Source organism: Rhipicephalus microplus, chromosome X (assembly GCF_043290135.1).
Source record: "Rhipicephalus microplus isolate Deutch F79 chromosome X, USDA_Rmic, whole genome shotgun sequence".
Lineage (NCBI taxonomy): Eukaryota > Metazoa > Arthropoda > Arachnida > Ixodida > Ixodidae > Rhipicephalus > Rhipicephalus microplus.
Genome location: NC_134710.1, coordinates 231,175,957 through 231,202,350, shown reverse-complemented (window position 1 = coordinate 231,202,350; position 26,394 = coordinate 231,175,957). Strand labels below are relative to the sequence as shown.

The following is a 26,394-nucleotide window of genomic DNA, read 5'->3' as shown; positions in this document are numbered from 1 at the left end:
TTAGCAGTGAGCCGAAGACACTTTTATTGGGGGAAATGCAGCGGTAACTGACCAGCTGTCAAGCAGAGTGAGCGTGAGCAGCAACAGCACTCTTCCTTCTCTTATTTACTGGCGCTCCTGCCTGTGCCATATATCAATGCTACAAAAAGTACTTTGCAAGCCTCGATACTGCATGAGTTTTTTGCAAGTGTGTGTAGAACTTGGTAAACGGGCGAAAAAAAAAAAAAAACTGTGGCCAGATAGGCGCATTTGTTCGAAAGTGAAAACATCATATTCCTGAAAATAACCGCTCGTGAAGAAACTAACCTAGAAACAAAAATATGCCGTCTAATGTGTAAAAACCAAGACTTGAATACGGGACACGCTTTAGAATAAATTTGTATCCAAGCACAAACATGTTCTTGCTCTTCACTCACGTCGAAATGTGGCTGCCGTAGCCGGGAATCGAACCCAGTCTCAAGTTTCGCAGTACAACAACGTACACCATATCAAAGCGTTTATGTACGGTGGAGCGCGGTAGCCATTGGTGATTTTACCAAACAAAATTTTTTCGTTGTTTTATTAGGAGCATTATCAATGCTTCTTTCGTCATTCATCTCAAGCTTGAGTCAAGAGAAAAGCGATTGAAAACCGCAGAAGAAAGTACGATGCGAGCGCATGCTATGTAGGCACAACGGTAGGCGTCGAAGCATCCTTACCGTGATGTCATCCAGGCATATCCCCAGGTGGTGCCAGCCCAACTTTTGGGGGCTAATACAGTTTAGAATAGTCTCATGCATAATATATGTGCAAGAAATCAACTAAGTTTTTCTGTGCACTGTCACATATTGCCACGTTCCTTTCTCAAGTTTACTCATTACCCCGTTACGCTGTACGCAATTCTCAGCACAAACCACGCCTACAGTGTTCGAAAAGCTTCAGGACTGCAGTCGATCATTTTGTTGAAATTTCGCCCACTTCATAACATTTCAGATTATTCTGGAACTTATGTCAGCGCTAGCGATAATGCTAGAATTTTTGATGGCAAGTGTAGAAATGCCGACACGCTTTGCCGCTTGTCAGTCGATCGCCGGCTGACGCTCTGCTTGCCGCTATCAGTGCCAGTGTCTTGCTGTAATCTGACTATTTTTTTACGTGGCCACAAGATCGGCCCAAATAAGCAGTTTATTATTCGACTCGCAGTCTGCTTTATTCGTCCCCATCACAACCCCGTGACATCATGATCGCTTTGCTGAAAGCATGACTACAGTCCACGGTTATATCGAACCCACATATATCGAACTTTTGGATATATTGAACTCATAAATTATCCCCTCGAAATTCCTTTGTAAAGGTATAAAAATTCACATGTTTATATCGAATGGTATTTTTACCCGCCTTTGGATATATCGAACGCCGTGCGAGCTAGAAGGCGTGCTTCGTTCGGCACTGACTGCACTCCGCAATCTCTGTGGCTCCACGCGCGAGTTGGAAGGTGCGCTTTGGCACTCGCAGCGCCCGGCGAACTCTGTGCGGCACCACACTTCCACCAAAACAACGCTCTCTCTAACATGTGGAACCGTTTTTTTTTTTTTTCATTTCTCTTTCTCTCTCTCATGCTTCCTCTGCGTACCCGTCGGCTCAAAGACCTGGAACGAAAGAGCAGACGTTTTCCTCCTTTCGCCTTTTTTTTTATTTTTTTGTTGTTGTTTTGCAAATTTTCATCAGACAACCACAGCTCACACCTTTTGCTGTTGCCCTCGCAGGTGGCCACAATATCGCGAGCGTTTTTTGCTTCCGTTGTCGCATTGCCTACGTACCACCACATGTGCAGCATTTCTCTTTTGCGTGCATGGTGTGCAAAGCCGCGGCGAACTCCTTGAATTGTCAACTTCCCGTGTAGCTATGGCCAGCATCAAAAAGCACAATACCCTCAACTTTGCGACAAAGCTGAAGCCTATTCAGCATGTTGAGGCAGGCGAGAAATGTTTGACCATTGCGGACGACTTCAGAATATCACGGAGCACTCTGAGTACCTTGTTGAAGAGCAAACCAGATATCAAGGCAAAGGTGGCGAGCAGCGAATGTGGGAAGTCTGTCATGAGTGCGCTTCTGCCCACGGGAATGTAGAGAAGGTCCTCTATGCATGGTTTTTAGAAGTGCGCGTGAAGAACATTCCAGTGCATGGCTCGATGCTGATCGCCAAGGCCAAATGGTTTGCCGCAGCACTCAGTGAAACAACTTTGCCGACAACACCGGGTGGCTTCACAGATTTAAACAGCGCTACAACATCGCACGCAAAACCAATCCTGGCAAAAGCAAAGCTGTCAGCAGCCAGGACATCCAGCAGTAGATGACAAAAGAGTGTGCGGAAATCTCCGTGAAGTTTTCTCCCACGGAGATCTTCAATGCCTGGCGAGACGTGAAGACGGACACAGTGGTCAACTGCTTCCGCAAGGCAGGCTTCGAGACAGCGAAACTTGCGGAAATCGGTGAAGACGACGACGAGCGCATAGACGTCGCGTTTCACGAGTTGTAGTCCCACTTCCCTGCAGCACTTCCACACGAAGTGTCTGCGGACAACTTCGTGGAAGCGGACTGCAATGTCCAGGCCGTTGCGAGCCTCGCTGACGAGGACATAGTAGCTGCAGTCGCACGGACCCAGAATGCCCAGGCCGACAGCTCATGTGACGAGGAAAATTGTCTGGACGAGGCGCTGGCTGCACGCGCGTACTCTGCCGCTGAAGTGGCGGCAGCATTCGGCATCATTCGCTGTTGTATCGGCCACATGGCGGGAATAGGGCTGTCACACCTGGAAAGCTTTGATAAGATCGAGACTACCCTATTTCAAAAACGAAAAAGCAGGCCAAGATAAGCGATTTTTTTTTTTCACGCAAATAAATCATTCTGTTGCAGTGTGTGTGCAGAATTAGTTGTCATTTACTGACATGCTTTGGCCACAAAATAACACACACAAAGTAAAGAAACACTTGTGCTTGTCGTTTAGTGTTTCTTTACTTTGTGTGTGTTATTTTGCGGCCAAAGCATGTCAGTAAGCAAGTACCAACTACGCCAACAATCAGTATTGTTAGTTGTCATTCTTGAATGCGCATATCGCAAGTGATGATTCGGTACAGGTAAGCTCTTGGGGCCTCTATTTTTTTATATCAAATTTTTCATATATAGAACTAATTCATGATCCCCTTCGAGTTCGATATATCCGTGTTCGACTGTATGTTCGATGTGTCATTCGACATGCGGCTGGTAGCATAAAACTGCTGAGTGTTATTCCCCCTGCAATTTATTTCTGCAGCAATGGCCCCCATCTTTTCCACTTAAATTATTGATCTTTGCTCCTAGACACTATTTCATTGCCTCAATTTCTCCCAGAATGAGGGGCAAAAAAAGAACAAAAAGAATAGAACCCTGGTTACTTTAGAATTCTGCATCAAGTACTGGCCCAAAATGTTCAACAAGAAAGAATGCTTGCATCTAACACACAAAGGCCATAGTATAAATTCACTGAGCATGACACTTGCTTATCTCAAGACCAACCTCAACTGATAATGATGGTCACTGAGCTAACCTTTCTAATGGGCTACTCTTGAATTCTGCATTGAGTACTAGATCAAAATGTTCAACAAGAAAGAATGTTTGCATCCAACACATACAGACAGTGGCATAAATCCATTGAGCATGACACTTGCCTATCTCAAGACAGACATAAATTGATCAATAATAATGGTCACTGAGCTAATTTTTCTCGAAGTTTTCCAGAAATATAGAGGGAATATTTCGTACTTGCAAGTATGGTGACATTGTCAAAGTAGGCCCTGTTCTTAAAATAGGCCATGAGATCTTCCTCCGAACTGAAGCCCCTGAACATATTGAGACTAAGGCCTGACATCAGTGCAATCCAGGAGCAAGCTGCATTGTCAATCACATCAAGCCGATGCAGGAATGCCTCTTTGTTCTCAATGACTGAGGCACTGTTACCACGAGCAAATTCACGCAGTGCCTGGCTATGAGCCACATCTAGCACCAGTGGATAGTGCCGCAGGTTATCTCTCATCTAGAAGAAGAAAAAAAAAGGCATACAAGTGCATTATTTAAAAGGTTGGAAACACTCTCGCAGTTATGCCTCATTATTTGTAACTGCCAAAATAAAACTCAAAGCCGATTCCTGCTTGTGCTTATGCTGCCATGCTATAAAACAACACCGGTACAGAAAGAAGCAGGCAGATGAGACACTATCTCACAACTGACAACTTGTTAAAAATGTAAACTTATAGAGAAATTATAGTAACTCTAATAATATAACAAGCTTAAAAAGAAAGAGGCAGCACACCTATCTAGACTACAAGAATGATTTCCAATTAATATATGAATTATTTAATTGGGAAAACCTTAAGAATAATATAATTAGTACATACTTTGATCTATATTAAAGGTTCAAGAACATCTAAATATGTTGTGAAACTGTTTTTCAATGAAACTAAAATGTTCACGAACAAAAGAAATGCATATTCGAAAAGACACATGAAACAAAAGATTTCTAGCATTTTTTTTGCACCTGGTTTTTCATTACTTTGAGGAATTCTTGAACAAAATTCTTGAATTTTTTTTCACTCAATATACTGTGATACAGACAAAAGGTAGATAGAGTGAATTTAAAAGGACATGTCTGTAGAACAACAAGATGGCTGAGAAGCCACACAAGCATGTTACGTGCACTTGTCTTTATCACTCTTGAGAGCAGTTTCTACTGCTGTGTAATAATATTTTTGGAAAATATTGTACTGATAATGCTTATATGCACAATTGGACATTGGTCAAGTGCCACAGCTGGGACAGCATGGAATAAACCTTCTAAATCATGCTATGTCTGGACACATTGCTTTCAGGCTTCTATGGTGGCTTCTATAAACATCAGCAATGCTGAGATTAACTACACAACAATTTGTATTATGTTATAAATGCACTCCACACAAAAAATTAAGCGCCAAAAGAAGACAACAGCCTTACTCACATGCTTCAGCATTGCCAATGAATAGTCGCTGCTATTTTGTGCCAGGTAGTCTCTTATGTCTCGGGAAATGTTAAGCATCTTCTTGGCATACTGTGTCACTGTGTCCAGCAGTCTGAATGTTTCATTTGCCTAAAAAGAGATTGAAAGAGCATGGCTTCACCTACAAGTAATACCGGGACTCTAAAACACAGGGGTCAGAGGTTAAGTCTCTCATTAGATGGATTATAAATGCCAAGCAGTGGTTCATTGAACACAGAGGCCCACAGAAAAGATGGTTGTAAGTAAAGCTTGTCGCAAGGTCTGTGAAGCGTAAGCCTGTAGTGAGAAAGCATAAGGCAGTAAATGAGCTCAAGGCTGAGGAAGTGCCCAGTGTGCTTCAATCTGCTACTAAAGCTTGTGAGGAAGAAACACAGTATGGGCAAACACAGTAGCTCCAGAGCCTGTAAAAAATGTAATGGCCAGCTAGCCATGTCACTGACATTTCTGCAGGAGTTTTCAGAGACTGAGCTTGACTAAAGGCTATCAACATGTGAAAGCCAGGGATGATGTGTGATGCTGCAGTGTAACATGTCAAGTATAATGGCTTTTCTCTTCCATATGCATCATGGCTGTGACCTTTAAAAAAATGTTCAAGTACGGTCATTAAACTAGCCCAGCTTTCAATACTTCCACAGAGTCATTGGTATATGTCCCAAGTGTTTTTTTTTTCTCCAGCAATGAAAAACTTAGTCTTCAAAAGAACTCCTGAAGACCAAGGTAGTTTAGCAACCTCATCGCTCATGTGAGCACCATATGCTATTGAAACATTAAACTATAACATAAAGCTACAACTTCAACGACTGAATTGTTCACACATTCTTTCTTTGTTCATTGCCACACAACCTGCACTTTTTTCCCTGGTCCTTTGCCATAAATGTAATTGCCTTCATCTCCTTCCCATTAATAGTTAATCTGATAGTTGTGGCCAGGATGGCTAATTTTGAAAGAATTTCATTGCAGCGGCAAAACAGTATATAGGATCATTATACAGAATGAATAAATATGTAAGATTCACACATACTCCAAATTTTAAATCCTGATCAAACTGTGCAAAATCGTTAAAGAATAAATAAAAATGGTATGGTCCCGAAATGCTGCCTTAGAGAACACTGCTAGTGGCGGCTGCATTTCTGATTGAGGCGGAAATGTTGTAGGCCTGTGTACTCAAATTTGGGTGCCATTAAAGAAGCCCAGGTGGTCGAATTTTCCGGAGCCCTCCACTACGGCGTCTCTCATAATCATATGGTGGTTTTGGGACGTTAAACCCCACAAATCAATCAAATCAATCAATTAGAGTACACTGCTAGAAGCTGTTTTTACCAAAAAATTATGCTTATAAATTGCGACATACTGTCTACAATCGCTCTAATAGGACTGACAGTGTGGCACTAAGCCACCATACATCATAGGATCAATCTTCCATAGATGCGGTCCTGGTTCAAAAAATCAAATGCTTGAGTTAAACATTAATTTTCTGCATTCAATGTGTTTAAAAATATATTCTACGTGAAAAGTGCGACATTTGTGGAGAGGCACTTTCTAAACCCGAATTGGGCAGTTGTTATCAGGTTGTGTTTCACTGCAAAAGAAAGCAAGACAGAAAATTAAGCTTCTAAAAACTAGAAAAGCACATGCAAGACTGACATAAGCCTGTAGCTATTAAAATTATTCTATTAATGATGTTTTAAAGGGCCCTCAATTTTAGAATTAAAATTTGCACTGAAAAAGTTCCACTAAAAAAAACCAAAGAGTTAAGGTGAGTGCAAGTTGACTGGCAATAAGATCTACATTAAACTTTATTGCACGAGTCTCCACGTTAAAACAATTGCAAGAAGCACTATTTTTCAAACCTAAAATAGGTAAGAGAGGAGATATTGCTTTCAGATGCAATACTTCATAGCACTATGTCTTTGGATGCTTTTTCTGCTCGTGAAGTGTTTTTTGTTAGAGGGGGATGCTCCATATCTACGAAGGCAAGAATAAAGCCAAAATGTTCTATTTATTCAGCCTGAAGAAGCCCAGAGTGTTTCCAACTGCTCTTCAGAAGGCACATTACTGAAGAAAGGTTATACGAGGAAACTGCAGGAAAGACAGGCACAGGTAATTGATAAGATCCATGTGGACATACACAACATTGGCAAAAGCTGCAGGTGTTGTTCACAGAGACCCTGTGTTGCTATATGACTACAGGTTACAACAACAGGTGACACTGCAGTATTCCGACGTCTATCCTGGCACATCATTGATGTCAAGCAGCACTGACGATACATGCAATTCTTCCACTGCACAGCCAACACCATGAAACCACACAAAATAGCAGTGATAAATTCAAAAATAGAGGGCGAGTGCTGGGGCCGACGTTTCGAAAAGCAGACTTTTCTTTTTCAGGGCTGCAAAAGATTTGTTTATATATAGATACTGCGATCTGTTCCCAGATCTTAGCAGGGTGTTAATACATAAAAAATACAAACAATTTAGCACACACAAATTGCAGGCTTTCTTCAAACATTTGTAAGAATTAAAAAAAAAATCACTGGTAAAAAACGAATGAAATAACACAAAGAAATTAATAACATATTCATATGTTTTTCAAACATGGCTAAAGACTTCTGAGAAACTACATTGGTATTAAGATTATTCCAGTTCGTTATAGTCCGGGGAAAGAAAGAATATTTAAAACTGATATTTCTTGTGGTAAAGGAAACTAGGGTTAAAGCGTGCTTTTGCCTTGTTTCACAACCTGTTGAGAAAGGAAAATAGTTTGAAGTGTTGGTGTTATAATGACCGTTTACAAGCTGATATAAAAATTTTAATCGGCAGAAACGTTTGTGCTCCATCACCGAGGGGGGGGGGGGGGGGTAGCCCACTACATTTAATTAGCTCACTCACAGATGTGTGATCATAGAAATTAAAAATGAATCGAACTACCTTATGCTGTACACGTTCGAACTACCTTATTCCAAAATGAATCGAACTACCTAATGCCATACACAGTTTTTTAACATTCGTTAAAGTGAATGGTCCCAGATAATCACTGCATATTCTAACAACGGCCGAATGTATGAATAGTAGGTTAAGAAACAAAGAGTAGGTGTGAATCACTTCAATGTGTGTCTCAAAAAAAAAAAAAGTTTGCATAAGGAACTAGAAACAACAGTATCAATGTGTTTATTCCAAGAAAGCCTACTGGTGATCCACAGGCCCAAGTATTTGTACTGTGTTACTTCTAATAGTGATACACTGTTCACACCATATTTATAATGAAGAGGTCTTTTCTTGTTGGTAATTCTCATATAAACAGTTTTAAGTTTTATCAAAACTAATTACCATTTGCCATCTTTCAAACCATGCAATGACCTTTGCCAGGTCATTATTTAGACACACCTGATCAAGTGAACATATCTTACCATATAAAATACAGTCATCTGCATAAACTTTCACACAAAGAGGAAGTTCTACCACAATGTCATGAATAATTAATAAAATTGGTCCTAAAACTGACCCCTGGGGGACACCAGAAACAACCTCAACACTTTTAGACGAAGCATTGTTTAGGGTGACGAAGTGGAGTCTGTCAGATAGGTAGGCTGTAATCCAAGCAAGTATCTGATCATTTTTTTTTTTAATAACTTAACTTGTGAATTAATTTATTATGTGACACATTGTCAAATGCCTTGCAGAAATCCACGAATAGGGTCTGTTTGTTTTCCTTCATTAATCGACTGCGCGAAATCATGCACAGTTTCAACTAACTGCGTACACGTAGAAAATCTGCGCCTATAACCATGTTGTACACCCACGAGTACCCTGTTCTCTTCCAAGAAACCTACCATATGTTTGTGAATTATATGTTCTAAAATTTTGCATGACGTAGAAGTTAGTGATACGGGTCGGTAGTTCTCGAAGTGCGATTTTTTGCCTAATTTGTGCAAAGGTTTGATTTTGGCTGTCCTCTAGCCATCCGGTAAGGAACCATCGTTTAACGATCTGGTGAACACAACATACGAGTATTTAGCACAACCATTCTGCAAAGCGCTTCAAAAACGCATTCCAAGGCCACACAAGCTGGAAGGTGGTGCCAAAGGCTCTAATGTAGACACTGCCTCCTGACCCAGCCAGCTGTTTCTCTGAGTACTCACTCAGCATCATTGGCAATAGGTTGCAGTGCACAAATGGCAACCATTTGAGCTTTGCTGGCTGCCTACTGCAGTTAACCAGCCAAATTAACCGGAAGTCTTGATGGAAACCGGAAGTCTTGGTTTAGTATATTCTGAGGCATGTCTATAAGGTATGCTTCCTAGGTATGATTGAGCAGGTATATCGGCATATTGTGTGTGCATCTACCTTCTTTATGTGGGTCATCTACATACCCTTCACCACAGATTCAGCCTACTTCAAACAGGCTGGCTGCCCATATTGTGCAGCCAAGTCCTACTCCTTCTGGCCTTCTGATTTTTCTTCAAGTAATGGGCTCTCCCTGGCATTTGGGACTTCTGCAACTGAGGCAGGCCCTGGACTAGCATCAAAGAAAGTGACAGCATCGACCCTCCATGTTCTTCTGACACTGTTCTCTCTACCTGGCCCTCACAAAAACAACCGCAACATTTTGGACATTGCTTTTTTACTAGCTCTCTTTCGTTGGGCCAAATTTGCCTCTTGGCCCAGGTCAGCCTACTTTGCCAGCTGGCCTTGTTCTTCAGAAGAGGGGAATGTGGGAAGTATTGCCCCAGTGGTATCAATGCAGACATCGCTAGTGCACCAGACTGACCTTCCTGCGTGAACTGTGCTTCTTCTTCCTGGTGGCAGGGTGGAAGGCAAGCACACATTGCACCCCTGATTAGCCTCCTAGTGACAGCCTTTAGTTGTTCTCTCACCAGATTGTTCTTCTACTGTGTGCTCTTTTGACAAAGTAGATGTTCACAGGCTTACAATGAGTTGCTTATATGTGACCTTTGTTCCATGACTTTTCATTCTTGCAATCTGTGGACTCTTACTTGCTTGCTTTGCCAAAAGTACAGCAAGCACTTGTACTCAATTAGATTGTCTTGTGGTGAGCCTTTGCCTGCAAATTGTGCCTGTCGCACTGTGTTGCATCTTGCATTAAAAAGGCCATGTTTGCTGACAATCTGTCTGTGGTTCCCCCTCTTCGCCGCGTCAGAAAGTCAACAGACCCAACTGCAGTTCTTTTTGTGCACTGTGCTGTGGAGGAACACTGCGTCCTTCCCTTCAGTGTCCATAGAGGCAAGCCTTGCAGAAACCCCTCTCCACACAATTCAATGACCACTCGACTGTTTTCCATATGTTTTCACGTAGTATAATGATCACCTTTGTTGATTCTGGCTTCAGTTCTTTCAACTATTTGAATTAGGATGCTATCTGGTTCACTTGCTTTGCAATGGTAGCAACTTTAAAGCCCACCTTATTTCACTTTCTAAAACTGTTGGTTCTAGATTATATTTGATCTCTTCACAAGGCACTCCCTCAGCACTGTTTTAAGAAAGATCCTACTAGGGGTCAATGTAAAATGTTACGTGTATGCAAAAAAAATCTCCACATCATTGCTTAACAGCCGCGCCCACCGATGGAGACAGTCTGCCCAGATGCCCCACTGCATATGAGCGACAGAAGGTCTGCGCTTCTTTTGGGGTGCCATAGCCAGCCTTGAACGTTAGTTCGGGCGCTGGAGTTTAGACATTCTTGCATGATCTGTGACAGGCTGTGGTTCTACTCTGCTTTGCCTAAACCAAGGAAAGACCTAGGAACAGCAAGGAGGGCCATGTTAAGCCCCCAAGAACAATCAGCTTTGCTATTTAAGCTTCCCATGGCTAGTGTAAACTTCCTTTTTTTTTCTTAAACAGATTTTTTGCGTGTTTCTTCCATCTTTTATCTCTTCCCCAATGTGAGGCATTTCTCTAGAGTTTCAGATACTACATTATGTTTATGCTGAAAATCTTTGGTGATTTCTATTCTGTTTTCTCCTTCTATTTACTTTTCTCAATTTCTTTACAATTTGCCCTTTCGCACTTTCGTGACTACACCTACTCCCATTGTTGGTATGTTAACAATGAGTTCAAGTTCACATTTTGGTGCTATGAGTGCTTATGGACAGCTAATGCCATTTAAGGGAAGATGCGATTCGAAAAAAAAAAAGTTGCATTAATCTGTAGCCAAGGCAATGAAAGTTTTGCTGTATATAATAAAGCTTTTATGCTGATTTCAAGAATGTAATTAGTTTTATAGTAGGTTGCGCAGTTTTTGTTTTGTGCCATGGCAATGTGTAACATATAGCTTATTTTGCACAAGCATTTTATGCCACTAAACTTTTATGGTACTGAGCCATTATTGCCTCATATTGCTCCACATTGACTGTGAATGCAAATAACTATCAAGAAAGTGTGTATAAGACATTTTAATGGACAAGAAAGATTCTAATATAAAAATTCTCAAAATTCTCCACCTATACTAATTGCCGAGTTTAGGTTCGTAATAATTATAGAGGAGATACCAAGTTTTAAAGGAAATACTTGCATCCTTCACATGTCAAGGAATATGTGCGCAAAAATTCATCTTAATCGGGCTATCATAAGCACTAAAAACATAATACCCAAACCCAAGAAGTTGCCGAAAATGAATCTCACAAAAATAACATTTTAGATGCGTAAGTGAAAGCTAATTTATGCGGAAAAGATATGCTTTCTAAAACGACTTCTTTCATCATGGCAGCCTGTCAATTACGGTTATTTTGAGCATGTGGTTTTAGTGAACTCCTCATGCAAAATGCAATGGCAAAAAGCCAGCTGAGAATTTCCAAGAAACTCAAGACAATTATTTTTTTTTTGTTTTTAGTAGACACCTTGTACTCTTTAAAAGAGATTCTAACCTACTTTGAATTTATTTACAAGCTTCAGTTTTTTTTTTTCAACACAAATACCGCCTCTTTTACCCTTAAAGGATAAAAGAGGCGGTATAATTCGGTATTTTATCAGTTTTGCTTTTGAGTTTCTTTATTCAAAAAGAAGGGATCTTTAAAGCTCCTCCACAGTCGGATAGGTGAGTGCTTGTGGATTCGGTTGTAGTGTCGACATCACTCACAGATGACCTATGAAAACAATGAATTTTGACAGATTTCAATGAACTTGAGTGTCGATCTCCGAGCGATGGTAACAGCACAGACATGGAAGACAACTTCAAGTTGTCAGACTTCAGTAAAGATGGCGAAAGTGTGTCAAAACTGCCCTGGAACATCAGCAGGTATCTGCAGTAAGTTTTGCTCGCTCCATTGGCCGTTTCATCACTGCTGAGCATTGATGTAAATGTATCCAGTGCTTACCGGGGTCACTGCTCTAAATGCAAGGTGCCAGCTTGGTTCAAGAAGGAGCATTTGGCGCCACCTTCAGAAACAGTAGTTTGCTCCACAAAGACAACATGGAGCCGATCCTGACCTAGCACTCGATAGTGCCACATGGAGGTTTATTTGTGTTATTTTTAGTAGAAGTCATCAGAGAGACATGCAACCATAAAAATAAGTATGCGTGGATATATATTTTTGAAAAGACAATGCACAATAAGCCAACTTTTATTTCCCCGCAGCGAGAAACTGCTTTACGCAGTGTCATGATGAGCACTGTTGCTTATATTTTGGATGTATGTAAATACCTTTTGTATTTACAGAGCTTATATTTGCAGTATTATTCGATAAGCCCTTGTGTTCAAACGTATATTTCGACTTTTTTCAAATGTTTACTCTCAGCAGAGTAGCACTGATGTTCTTATGACTTTTGTTTTTGTTGATTTTCCTTTGTTCTGATAATTTTTTGATAACATTAGAAACAAAGACTGTTGTTTGACAAACAGTTGATAAGACCAATTTTTCTCCTATAATTCGTATCTTACACTTCAGCCTCAATTTTTATGGCAAGAAAAAATATTTCCTGGACTATCCAAAAATAACATTCTGGGGTCATGAAAGTGTTAAAGGCACACTAAACTGAAACAATGAATCAATTTATATTGATAATTTATACTCTAAGAACCTTAATATCATTAATTTCACCATCATAGGTTTATTATTATAGTATAAAATCAGGATTTAAGTTCCAATTTCGAATTTTGCTCCCAAATGTTTGCACAAGACATTATGAATTTAAAATGGTATATTTAGTGTTCCCACAATAATGATGCAACATAATTTCCAGAATTTTGGTATGCCACATCTGTCTCTTTCAGACGATAATCTACTTCGCTTTTACTGATTAGGAACATCGGACCTAGCAGACGCTGCTCAAAATCTATATTGTCATAGCATTAGGTGTGGGAATTTCAAAGTGGCAATACCAGCAATATTTTCTTTTGGTGCGTTTTTTCGTCTAGCAAGGGTCTTTTCGTGTCAAGCATGGTAATTTCAAAGCTGTGAAAGGGTAATTTACTAAAATTAAACAATTTGTCGGTCTCTTCAGTGTCTCTTTAATATTTTCCCTTGCCTAACATAGCCTGTTTTTGAAACTTGAGCATTAATGATTGTTTCCATTCCTCATCACCCTTTGCATTGACTATCCTTATTTCTTTTGCTATGCAAACTGCTTTCATTGAGAGCCAAAGAGCTTTGTCTCCCTTTTTCTTTCTTGGAATGTGTTTAACCCTTAACAACATGGATTATGATTGAATGTCTATAAATGTGTGAAGTACAAATGATTTGATGCCGAGGTTCTCAATACAAATTTAATGCAAGTGGAAGTGTTAAAATAAATTATTGTATTTACAGCACTTAATTGTAATTACACCATAATAGAATGATGTGATTAACATTAAAAGATAAGAGGATGGCAGCATGGGTAAGAGAACAGACAGGAGTTGCAGATATGCGAGCTGAGTTCAAGTGAGAAAAATGGACCTGGGCTGGTCACTAAATGCATAGAAGGAACAACCGGTGAACAGTAAGAGCTACAAAATGGTTACCAAGGGATGGAAAATGCAGCAAAGGAAGGCAGAGAGTTTTGTGGAGAGACAAAATTAGGAAGTTCACAGAGGTGAAATAGAATCAGCTTGCACAGAGTAAGGTAAACTAGAGATCATTGCAAAAGGCCTTCGTCCTGCAGTGGACTAACATCGACTGAGAATGATAATTATGATAAAATAATGATCAAATCTATATGTACAGCCATGCTGTATTTACTCATTAACCGAATTTAACGACCACCTCAAATTACTTGCATTAGTTATCTTCTGCCACCGAACATTCCTGAAAAGTTTAAAAATATTAGAAGATTCTTGCTGAAATTCTGCATGTCCAATGTCTCATTAACCATGGTACTGCTTCCTCTAGAGCGATCAATTGTAGCTATTTCAAGCAGAAGTTATGTAATGCCCTCCAGGCCGCTGTCAAGAAGCAGCAGCGATAATAAAGCCATGATTAGCAGGACAACTAGTAGCATCCAGTAGCGTCTTACAAAAATTAATCACACCGCTTAATATGTACATGGCATCTAAAACGAACTTTCAACAGCAGAGTTATTTAAGCTGGCTGCAATCATTTCAACGCAAACAAAAAAAGTCTCAGATGGGTACGTGCCACAGGAATCGGGCAAGCTCCATTGCTGAGTACAGCAAGAATGCATTCATGAGGCCCTGAAACACTTTTTCAAGTAACCGTGAAATGAAAAATGAATTCATTAAAAGAGTTTATTGCTTTACCACTGCAAAAATTTTAAGAATCCATCCTGTATGAGCAGAGTTACAAATATTTGTCGCACACTGCAATTGCATTCTCTCTTCTCTCGTCCCGATGAAAGCACTAGAAGCTAAGCAGGAAGGATGGCAGGGGCAAAGAAAATATGTCACACACGCCTTGCAACCTTGAAAATTTGTTTTATTTTTTTCCCCTTCGAATACGCAACTTTTCAAGTGTGATCCCGTGCCCATGCGTGGACAAGTCCCCGCTTCTCGCAGCGATCCCTGTAACGACAGAGCGCGCCATGTTCAAATCAGCCAATGGCTGATAGGTGGCCTTCTACGAGTGATTTTTGAGCGTCTCCCGTTTTTTGTAAAGAGAAGAGGAAGTAATTTTTAGCGTGTTTTGATAATTTATTGTAAATTCCAGGCCATGTGTTTCACTATAATATTTGGATCGCGTGTTCTTGGGAGCCTCTACTACCGATCAGCAGTGTTTTCTGACCATGCTCAAAAAGTGTTGCAGGGCTTCTTTAACCATAAACAAAATTATAAAAAAGGAGAGAGAAAGAAAAATTGAGTGACAGTAGGCAAGAGAAAAAATGAGATGGCAACGAAGACAAAGAAAGAAAAATAACAGTAATCAGGATAAAAAGACATTCACAGAGAAATAGACGAAAAGAAACAGACAAAAAAAAAGAAAGACAGTAATAGAGAGAAACAAAGAAAGAGAAATAAAGGTAATAAAGACGCAAAAAGACATTGAAAGAGAAATTGATAAAAAAAAACAAAGCAAAAAAAAGAAAGTAAAAGAACTGAGAGGATGATTTAAAAGAAAAAGAGAGTAATAGAGAGAACCAAAGAGAAAAATAACGGTAATAAGGACACAAAAAGACATTGACAGAGAATTAGACAGAAATAGACACAAAAAAGAGATAGAAAAGAAAGAGAGAGCAAGACTAAGAAGAGAAAAAGAGTACATCTGTTAGTACTCTTTTTCTCTTTTTTGTTTTTAGTAGGCACCTTGTGCTGTTTAAAAGAGATTCTAACCTACTTCAAATTTATTTACAAGCTTCAGTTTTGTCTTCAGCAAAGAAAGAGAAATAAAGATAATAACGACACAAAAGACATTGACAGAGAAATTGACAGAAAGAAACAGCCACAAAAAGAGAAAGCAAGGAAACAGAGAGCAAGACTAAAAAGAGAAAGAGAGTAATCGAACCAAAGAGAGAAAAAAAACAGAGTCAGAAAGATAGAAAAAGAGAGAAAGAGAAAAATAGCAAAAGAAAGAAACACAGATACAAGAAAAAGAGAGAAAGAGAAAAATGAAAAAGAAAATAAGAAACAAGAAAGGCTACCCAGCTCCACTCTTCCTTCAGGTATGGCACCACTTGGTGCGAAGCTAGGCATGTGCGAATAGTAAGCTTTAGGTTCGAAAAAAATTCGAAGTGAATTATGATTTGGTTGAAAATTTTCAAATTAAATTTTAATAGTATGTATCACACATTGTGAAGAAAAATGAGCTTATTTGTCATGATCCAACTAATCTGAACTATATTTTTAAAAACTGAAGCAAGGCATTTGCAAATGTCACTCACTTTGCTTCAAAGAGTAATGGAAGCAACTTTAAATACTTAGAAGCAGGATTCGATTTCCAGTAGAATGCAAGTAATAACCTGTAAAATACATTACATTTCAAAATTTACTACAATTAGAGAATGTAAGCCGGTACAACAAGCTTTTAAACTTTAAAGATGATGAACCAATGTGAGGGTAATATGTTCATATAAACTTTGAGAAAGGCTTCGTGGCAGTGCAGATTTACCCTAGATAGGGGCATTCACGGTAAAGCAACCATTCGCTGCCATAAGACCTCCTTTGCAGGGGGTTAAATACGGTTTACAGATGTCTACTTAGTCATTCCAAATACTTAGAAATTGAAGTTCCTGTCTAAGCAGATTCGAATACTGTAATATCCATTAGAATATTTATTGCACTCAAATATTCGCACATTTATTTTTTTTTCCATATTCTTACTTTCTAACAAGTGGTGTGCAGCAAGTGGTGTGTAGGCCTAACATGATGATAGATTTTACACGAGTAAGTACGGTATTTAAATTGCTAAGATAGCAACACAAATTCGGCATGCCCACATGCTTTATGCTTCTTAGAAAACGCACAGTGTGTGCAGCATGTTAAAATTATTAGGCCCAAAACTAAACCAAATGCCATCATTTCACTTTATAATTCTTGACAGGGTCAATATTGATATAACAAAATTAATGAGTCATATATTGTGGAAGTTCATTTTGCTTTGTCTTTTTAAAGGGCTTGCATCATGAAATATTCATCATGAACTTTGTCACTCAGAACTAATGGGGTTAGTTAATTTCCTCCTCCTCGACTAGCTTCTACACTAGCTAAGGAGGGAAAATGTTTGAGGTTCTGAATGGGTCCTCTCAAAGACTCGAGTGCACAGTGGCAACGCGTAGGAAGAGCCGTAGTCCGGTGAAGAGACGCTTTATTGCAGCCTCAGGCGTATACCCAAGTCTAAGCCCGAACCTCCACTCTCCCATTTCAGATTCAAACACCCTCTTTTCATCCCTCGGTTGAACAAAGGGTCTTCACACAAGTCAATCACACATGTGGGCTCGCATTGCCACAACCAATTGGAGAAACACTTTCATAATAGACACTGCATTGGTAAAAACCACGTTACCAAATACAACATGCAAAGGGATAGATTCTCCACGTGTGACACTCTCTCCCATGCCAGGCCGTGCTGCCTCCGTCGGCCGACTTTCGTTGGCGGCCGTTCTCACGCTCGAGCTCCGTCAGCTCACTCATTAAATGTTGCTTCGCAGAAGCCTCCTTAAGAGCGGTGAGTACACTGTTGGGCTCTGTGCGCTTACCAGGTGCGTATGCGACAGCGAGGCGCCCCGACATCCTAACAACACTGGGTACCGAATGACGTACAGCAGGGGAGGTTATGCTCGTCTCCCTGCCGCCACTATGTCTCGGTCAACCAAGTGGTCGCGTCCCCGCGTCATTCTTAATGGCCCGCGTGCATGCCAGCAATGGCTTAAACTCAGACGGCGGCGCCTGGCCTGCTTCTTGCCAGACGCTCTTCTGAGTAAGCCTTCCCCTTCTAGTTCCAAGCAGGGGCGACCTTGACGGCTCCGCTCTTGAACCGTGTGAACGAATAAGTCTCCTTCCTTTCTTTCCCGTGCTCAAGTCTTCCGCGTTCGCCTTCGCGGAACCGATCAGCTTCGCTAGTTGACGGGTCAGGAACTGGATACGCGCTCTGCATCAGCCGCAATAATTGCGCTACACACAACACACCAGTAATTGTTGCCTCATACTAACTGTGTTCTTTGTTGCCTCAGAACACAATGCAATCCATTTTTGCCAGCAACGAATCCCATAGGCTCTAGCAAACAGCAGCATAATCTATGACACCATGGCATGACAGTACGATGACATTACGACAATATTGTCGCCCATCTATGTCTTTCATTATTTTTTTTTTCCGGTTCGCTGGCTTATAAAGTGTATTCTCAATGCAGTGAGCAGAGTTTGTGGTATTACATAATGCAACTTACCAATAATACAAGTAAAACGATTTTTATTTTGTCATTTTAAACATTTTACACATTAAGAACAAACACATAAAGAAGAACACCGGTACTTGCCTTGTGAACAATTAAATTAGCAGCGGTATTGTTAGGAGTGTAAAGTACTTTCGGGTTGCTATATAGTACGTGGACAAGAATTCCAATCTGCTCCTTCTGGTACTCTGAAATGCCAATATCTGGAACACAGTAAACGCACACTTTACGGTGCATGGAAAAACTGTCAGAAGTCCCCCCCCCCCCCCCTTAATCAAAATCACCAAAACATACAAAGACATACATGATTATGGCTGAGCTTAAGCCATGCTGTTCAAGCTTTGGAATAGGGGTCTGTATCTTAGCTAATGAGTAAGGCAATATCTTTGAGCATGTACAGTAGCGGTCATTACTTTAAAGATCATGTGATCGCGTGGCAGCATGCGCCGCCTTAACAGCTGATCGGCTGCTGTCGAGAGTCTCACAGTGCGCATTGGCCCCCATTTTATCTTGTTGGCCTGCTTGCTTGCTTGCTGCGCGCCAGCCGGCAGGCCGCTTATCGGAATAGGCAATACCTGCTGCCAGTAATGCTGACAGCACCACAGCAAAAACCCAAACTCAGCTTTTTTGAAATAAATGGAAGTGCTTCTTAGCAAAGGTGGTGGACGTATCTGGCAAGCAGGCACCACTTTGCAGTGCTTGTTAAGGGGTTTTATAATGTAGTTGCACTGAGTGAAACGCACGAACGAGTAATGAAACAAAAGGAAAGGATAGGTGGTGCTAGGGGAGTGCTTTATGTTTATTGCTATATGCATTCTTCGAGATCTATTTGCGGCTGTCCAAGATCTGTTTAATAGATTGTAGATATGACATTGTGATAGGCCCTTGAAAAATAACTATTCGCTTCCTTACTTTGATAAATAGTCATGGCAACATGCTTGTAGAAGACTAACTGACAATGTGAAAAATTCATTGTATACATTCCCCTATGCAAGACTTTTCAAAGAACATGTTTGTTCACCAATATGAAGATGCAATGACAGCGAAAATATATGAGCATAGTTGAGTGAACGGCCAGTGTTTTTTTTAATAGTGACATTTTTTCAGCAATAGTGGTCTGTGCCAGGAATGTTTCGGATTCATGTCCAGAAACAGGGCCCAGCAGCAATGCCTGGTGAGTAGTGGATGCAGCTAGATATTCCGATATTTGAGCCACACGTTGGCTTGCAGAAAGCGAGCAAACAAGCAAGATAGAATGGCTACACATGCACACTCCAAGGCTCTCAACAACAGACAAAAGCCATTAGATGGAGTGCGTATGCACACTGCCATGTGATCACATGGTTTGCAAACTTATGATTGCGAATGTACACTGCAACAGAGGGGACTTTGTATGCCCATCTTCTACTGTCCTGTCTGTTTTCCTAAGTTTGAAGATCTTACCTTAAGACTTGGCATGAAACATGTGAATAAACTGTAGATAGTGAATTTAATTTTGACCGAAATTGTTGTTTTTTTCAAAATTTATTTATTCATTCCCCTTTTCATGCCTTTAGAATACTTGTCAAAAAAGTTAAAATTTAATTAGACAAATGAAAGAGCTGTACGTAAATTACTCAATCATTTATTAATCTCTATGAATCCTTACAACAAAGATTCATTCAATAAATATTTTTAACATACTCAGATTGATGTCTTCATCATCACTGGACATGCTTGCTTCTGATTTTTCAACTTTTCCACAGACCATGCGCTGCATTCCAAGCCAAATTCTCAAAAGGCCATACTGTGGCTTTGTCCTCTTGACCTGTAACAGCACACAATATCACTCAGAACTGTCGCCAAGATCCCGAAAAGGTAAACAAAAACCAACACCTCCATATTCATAAATTTAAAGGTACTTTTGCAGAGTAAATGTTCACATACTACATTAGGCATTTTGCTAGATAAAATCATATGGCATGGTGACCACAACCAAATGCAGTTTTCGACATTGGAGGAAAAACAAACTATCTTGCAGTGTCCCCCTCTTTCTCCAAGTACTTTTCTGTCAATGAACAAGTACTTTGCATTTTTCTTCAACCCTTATTTGAAATGCCATCCCCAGAGGGAGTATATCAAATGAAAACTTCTTTTTGTCAAAATAACTCTATGATTGATATGTAGGGTTTAACATCCCAAAAGCACCATATGATTATGAGAGACACCGTAGAGGAGGGCTCCGGAAATTTCGACCACCTGGGGTTATTTAACGTGCACCCAAATCTGAGCACACGGGTCTACAGCATTTTCACCTCCATTAAAAATGCAGCCGCCGCAGCCGGGATTCAATCTCGTGACCTGCGGGTCAGCAGCCAAGTATCTTTTCCACTAGACAACTGCGGTGGGGCTTGTCGGAATAACTCACTTGAAGCTTTATACACACCACAACATTAAAATGAATATCAAGACTTGGAGGGTAAGTAATGCTGCTACCTCAGCTTTTCCAGAAATAGCTGGCTAATTGTTTACTCTTACGTTATGATTTCAACAATGCAAATAAGTATCCGTGGCATTCATTGCTTCACCATTGAGCAAAACTGTGACTTTTATAATTACAAAAACTGGGGAATGAAAATTAGGTTTGGAGCCTCCACCACCAAACAGGTCAAGAGTGCCATGGTAGTACCTCAGCCTCTCCTGTGAGCACACCCAAGATCGGGACAGAAATGTTGACCAGAATTTTCAAATAATGTATACCTCTATAAAAAATTAATAGCCACATCACAAATATTGACAGTGCTCGCTGATATGTTCTAAGGTACGAAATATAGTATTGTAAAGACAAATATAGTTGTAAAAGGCAGCCCATTCACTTAAGGAAATAATATATGAAAAGTGCGTGCAAAATGAGGTATTGGGCTAGTACGCTTTTCATGACTGAAAAAAATTGCGCTTCAGTTGCTGCGGAGAACAAAGGTAGGGAGAGGAGACGGGAAATGAAGTGGACAGTACAGTGCACACTGTCCACTTCAATTTTTGCATTCTCCCTAACTTCGTTCTCCGCAGCAACTGTAGCACAATTTTTTCAGTCAAGTGAACACAAACCATCCCAAATTTTTAACACATTTTAACACTATTTCACAATGCCGGAATTGAAAATTGACGTCACCTGGTCTAGAATTTGATGGCTGTTTGAAGAAGTGCTCTCATCCTCCAAGACGGTGGCATTATGAGGCAAAGTGGAGTTTGTGTCATTGAGATTGTGGCATGCATCCTGAGGCAATTCCAAAGCCAGCTCCGAGATTTCTTGCACGGCAGTTTCGAAGAGATTAAACCTGTGTAACTGTTAAAAGAAAATGAACTTTCAGGAAGCGGAGGATCATAATCTTTCCGATACATGAACAGGGCTTTCCCGTTCCTTCTTTTTCACTGCTAGCAATTTTTTACTTTGTTTAATTTGTCATACTGCAATATTAGTCAGCCAAACGGCATTGCCTATCGTAGACAGCTTTTTTAGCACATCAAAGGCAGTATTGCCAGCACAAAGTTTGAAGTGAAGAGAGATGGCTACAACAGTAGTATGATTAACTGGGTGTTAATATAACAATGCAACGCTCAGTAACAATGACTAATAGTTCACATTGCTGCCAGTGTTGTCATCACTAAACATGTTCACATTGCATGTTGTCAATTTCATTATACTCGAGTTACCTATTCTTAATCATGTTATAAGCTATGTCGGGTACAATAAATTGTTGGTAATGTAGTATTGTATAAAGGTAGCATTATCTTTCAAGGTTTTAATTACGGATCTTGTAACTATGCCTATCCCATGTCACGCTGAATTGGCATTCATTAAGTGGCAATGGCTGAAGAGACAGACAGCATCGGTGGTATGACAACTCTAGAGAAAAGAGCGAGTCCTGCTAGCAAATATCTATTAGTATGTGATAAACGTCTACACATAATATGCACTGTAGCATGCATTTGTGTACTACCAGCTTTAATTAGCATTTTAAAAACACCCCATAAATGTAGAAAGGAAACATAATTATGTTCTAACTAGCAAGTATGTGACAGCTGTACATATTGCTAAAAAAACAAGGCAGCAGTGCAGGGTCCACAGAGATAAGTCAGCAGAAACATGTCCACTTTGCTCAAAGGAATTCCTCAAAATGTTAACACCTGTATTCTAGAGCATCCCTTCACTCAATGCTTCACCTTGAGTTGAGAAAGTAGATGGAAGCACAGTCTCTAAGCAGAACAAATCACTGCATATATTAGCCATAATATGCAGTGATTTTTGAAAAGCACAGTGTCATTTTCAGTCGAGCAGTGGCGCAGTGCTCAACACAGTCAAGTGAAGGAAGAAATTCGAGTCAAGGAGCATTTGTGAATACAGGGGGAAAGACTGAAAAAAGAATGAAGTGGAGTAATACAGTGACTTACCAATAATGAACAATGATGTCATCAACTTTTAAGGCCAAGTTGTGACTGATGGAGAAACCAGGCTACACCACTAAGACAATGACAGCAAGCAAGAAACCATAACCCAAAAGAATACAACACAATCTTTCTGGGGGATGATGAATCCTTACGAATAAAGATTAAGTACAGTAGATAGATTACCCACCCCAAAATGATCATAACAGTGCCTGTAATGGCCGAGTGCTGTGCCTGCCCTACGAAGCCATTATAGAAATATGGTGCTCCTACACAAACATGGATCAGACCACATGCCTAATGTTATTGTATGAGCCATTTCAAAAGAGGGACACAGGTTTTCAGCTTCGAATACCTAACTTATTTTCCAGAGCTCACTCTGAGTGGGTGAAATAAGTGGAGTGTACGTGTGTGTGTGTGTACGTGTGTGCATGTGTGCGTGTACACACATGAAGTAGTAAAATCGCACTTGTTTCAAACATATAAAGAAGTATCTTCAATAGTGAAATTTTTTTTTAATGATAAAGCACTTAACAGAAGTTACTGGGGACTATTGCCAAGGATGCAACATTCATTATTGTTATTTTTTAATCCGATATCAAAGAAGCAGCACATAAAAAGCGCAGGTGCTCAAGGTGCAGTGAATTTAAACACTTAACTGAGTTGTTTACACACTTCCCGCTACACGTCAAGCTTTTAACTGACTGAATCCATGTCATAACAAAGATGAATAATAGCAAATGGTTTCATTTTTCTTTTTTTTTAATCTGTGTTCCTTCCTGAATGTCTCATGCACAGCACTTTTACACATAAGCGGATCTGTTAAAGGCTGTGAAGACCTTCTTTTATGTACTTTCGTGAAGCACTTCTCATGTTCGTTTTAGTAGCATGTTTGGAATGAATGGAACCACTACAGTTTGTTTCACAACACTGGTGTACCAAAGGGCAATGCTATTCTATAAACTTTTATTTTCTAACGTTGCTGTGAAATGGTTCGAGTGCTCTTTTAGAAAAAAGAAAATGAAGGTTTCATTCCAAATGAAGTGACTGTTTCTTCAATCTTTCCAATAAGAGACTGACCACTCTATAGTAGTCACTAATATATAATATAACTGACCGTTTCAAAATTACTTACTCCCGTGCAATTCTTGGTGTATTGCAAGTTAATGAAAACTTGCACTGAAAAAACTTACTTTCTATGGAAGTGCCTGCTGAAACAAGTTAAAATTGATTGCATTTAGTGGTGAAACAAAAGAGACATAAATACAACAGTATGTTGCCACTTTAGGCACATGTCCTGCTGGATTAGGTTCCTTGCAAAATTCATGCTCTAATTCTGACAATTCTTTGCAGCAAGCTGGCATAGCCAGTGTGATTTGGCATAGAATCTCCACCTCGCTGGCATAAATTTCAACCAGAAGAGAACTTATTTTCTGAGGGAATAGATTAACACAAATGTACAATTTCTTACTTCTATCTTGCAGAGCTTCTCAAAATTAGTACAATAACCTATATTAGCATTATGCAAGTTAACAGAGTAAAAAAACGAAATCCAAACAATGCATTTATGCACTTACATCATCTGCAAGCTTTTCCATTCTTTTGTGGGCGACGGATAAGTTCCAATGGTCAAGAGCGAGCTGTCAAAGAGAGTAAATGTGTCATATTATCACAGGACTGAGTGCCAGGACAAAGGTCTATGACATGATGAATTACTAGAATCTAGGCAGCAGAATGTGTGAAAATATTTACTAGGCTGGCTGTTCAAACTACACTAATGTCTTAGGCTTTGAATGTAGTTAACTTTGTATTAACAAGATGAGGTACAACAAATGAAAAGATAATTGAAGAGTAGTAGTTTCCCCACCGAAGCCTGTGTATGTTTAACACAGTATGCAGTACCAATAGAAAAGACTGTCTCGATCAGGTGGCAGTGCAATGATTTGCTAATAGCACTTCGTCATACTTGGTACTTCATCAGTGGTTTGTTTACATTTCAACTGCATGCACTCTATTTTACTGCTGGTGGTACTCATGCCGTAGGGCAGTGTACTACAGTTTCGTTACAGTTAGATCATTCCATTAAAGTAAAGAAACCACAAATAATACCCCTTATGCTTTTCTACCTTAATTGTCTATAGGTTTCATTATTGTGTACATTACAGAAAAACAAGCTTCTTGAACAATTTGCTGACTTTCAAACTTTCATAAACAAGGGTTTTTTTCCCAGCAGGCTTGATACCTTCGGTAACATGTGAGGGTTTATCGATCAGCCACCACGTCATGCGATGATCATGTGCGTCGTGATGCCTTCGGCCAAAAAAAGAGTGTTTGATACTTGCTCCATGGGCTGCATGGTGGCCCTGGCTAAGACTCCAAGGTATTAAGCATACAAATACCCTACAAAGAAGCGGACAAGAGGGAACCCTTCATTGTAGCTTTAACAGTAGGGTATCAGATGTGCAATTCGAAGGTTGTGGATTTGGATTCTACGAAAGGAAAAAGTGATCTTTATCCACTTCTTTTCTTTCAGATTAAAGGGGGAGAAGGGTCTTAAAAAAAGTTTATTTATAACCTTATTTTAATGAAAATGAGCATGCATCTGTATAACTGAATTAAGATTTAAAACCTGCAGACGTATTTCAAATATCTCATTCAGAAAGAAAGAAATGATGAATTTCTGCATTGTAATGACGTAATTTTTTACAAGTCGTTGTGGTAACTTACCATATAAAAAGTTCATTTCAAAGCTATGTGGCTATTCTGAAAGGTCCACCCCACAGGCTAAAGCAAACTAGATGTCAAAATAGCTATTTCTTCAATCAGAATAATATTCAAACTAGGAAAGTCAAATGTAATAGAATGGAAAGTTGGGCGAGTTGGTTTGAAGACATTCTTGGTAACATTTCGGGGCGCACACAAAGGACGGGAAAACGGAAGGCGAGGAGACAAGCACGCTTTTTTGTCTCCTCGCCTTTCATTTTCCCATCCACTGTGTGCGTGCCGAAATGTTACCAAGAATAGAGAGGTAAATATGAGCTTCGAGTAACTAGCTGGCCTTTTCAAATAATTGCACTCCTATCAAGGTTCAGAAAAAAAAAAAAGAAAAGCTTTAGCCTGTAGTTCAAGAGCTATGGAAATGAATGATACCAAGATTGTTTAAAAATGTTCACAGAAACAATCTCGAAACTTCCAAAGGAAGATTCGCTTCAAAAAAATAACAAAGCCAAGAAAACTGCATTTCAAGTTTTAAAAACATTTGCGATTTAATCTATCCAGCCTTTAAGAAAAAGAAAAGGTATTTTGCCATAACATAGCATTTTTTCAAAGTGTAATTTCGACTATAAATGCCTCAAACTGTCATTTTTGAAAATATATAAATTTTTAATTTCCTGCTATTTTAGGACCCTCATCCCCCCTTAAAGGGACACTAAAGTCAAATAACAATATAAGTCAGAGTGAAAGCTTAATGTATGACAACATCTAAAACGACAATATTATCAACAGCAGTGCCTTACTTACTGAGAAACTAATGTAAATGCACGAAAACACATGTGCCACGAGTATGACATTCGCAAAATGATCCCGATAATGTCCGATAAATTGCATACAATTAATCACTAGTAATCGAACTAGCTGCACTACATA

The 26,394-nt window shown here is 39.7% G+C and overlaps 1 protein-coding gene across 2 annotated transcripts in view; it reads right to left on the bottom strand.

The window, feature by feature from the left end:
- Positions 1–26,394, bottom strand: part of LOC119187840 (ATP-binding cassette sub-family A member 2) — a 255,259-nt gene that overhangs the window by 186,362 nt on the left and 42,503 nt on the right. For both annotated transcript variants that reach the window (XM_037435928.2, XM_075878770.1), the window contains 6 exons: positions 24,324–24,386; positions 21,473–21,646; positions 20,005–20,128; positions 18,406–18,524; positions 5,009–5,137; positions 3,781–4,051 (listed from right to left, as the gene is read on the bottom strand). In XM_037435928.2, the coding sequence (XP_037291825.2) occupies positions 3,781–4,051; positions 5,009–5,137; positions 18,406–18,524; positions 20,005–20,128; positions 21,473–21,646; positions 24,324–24,386 (880 nt within the window). The remainder of the gene's footprint in view (positions 1–3,780; positions 4,052–5,008; positions 5,138–18,405; positions 18,525–20,004; positions 20,129–21,472; positions 21,647–24,323; positions 24,387–26,394) is intronic.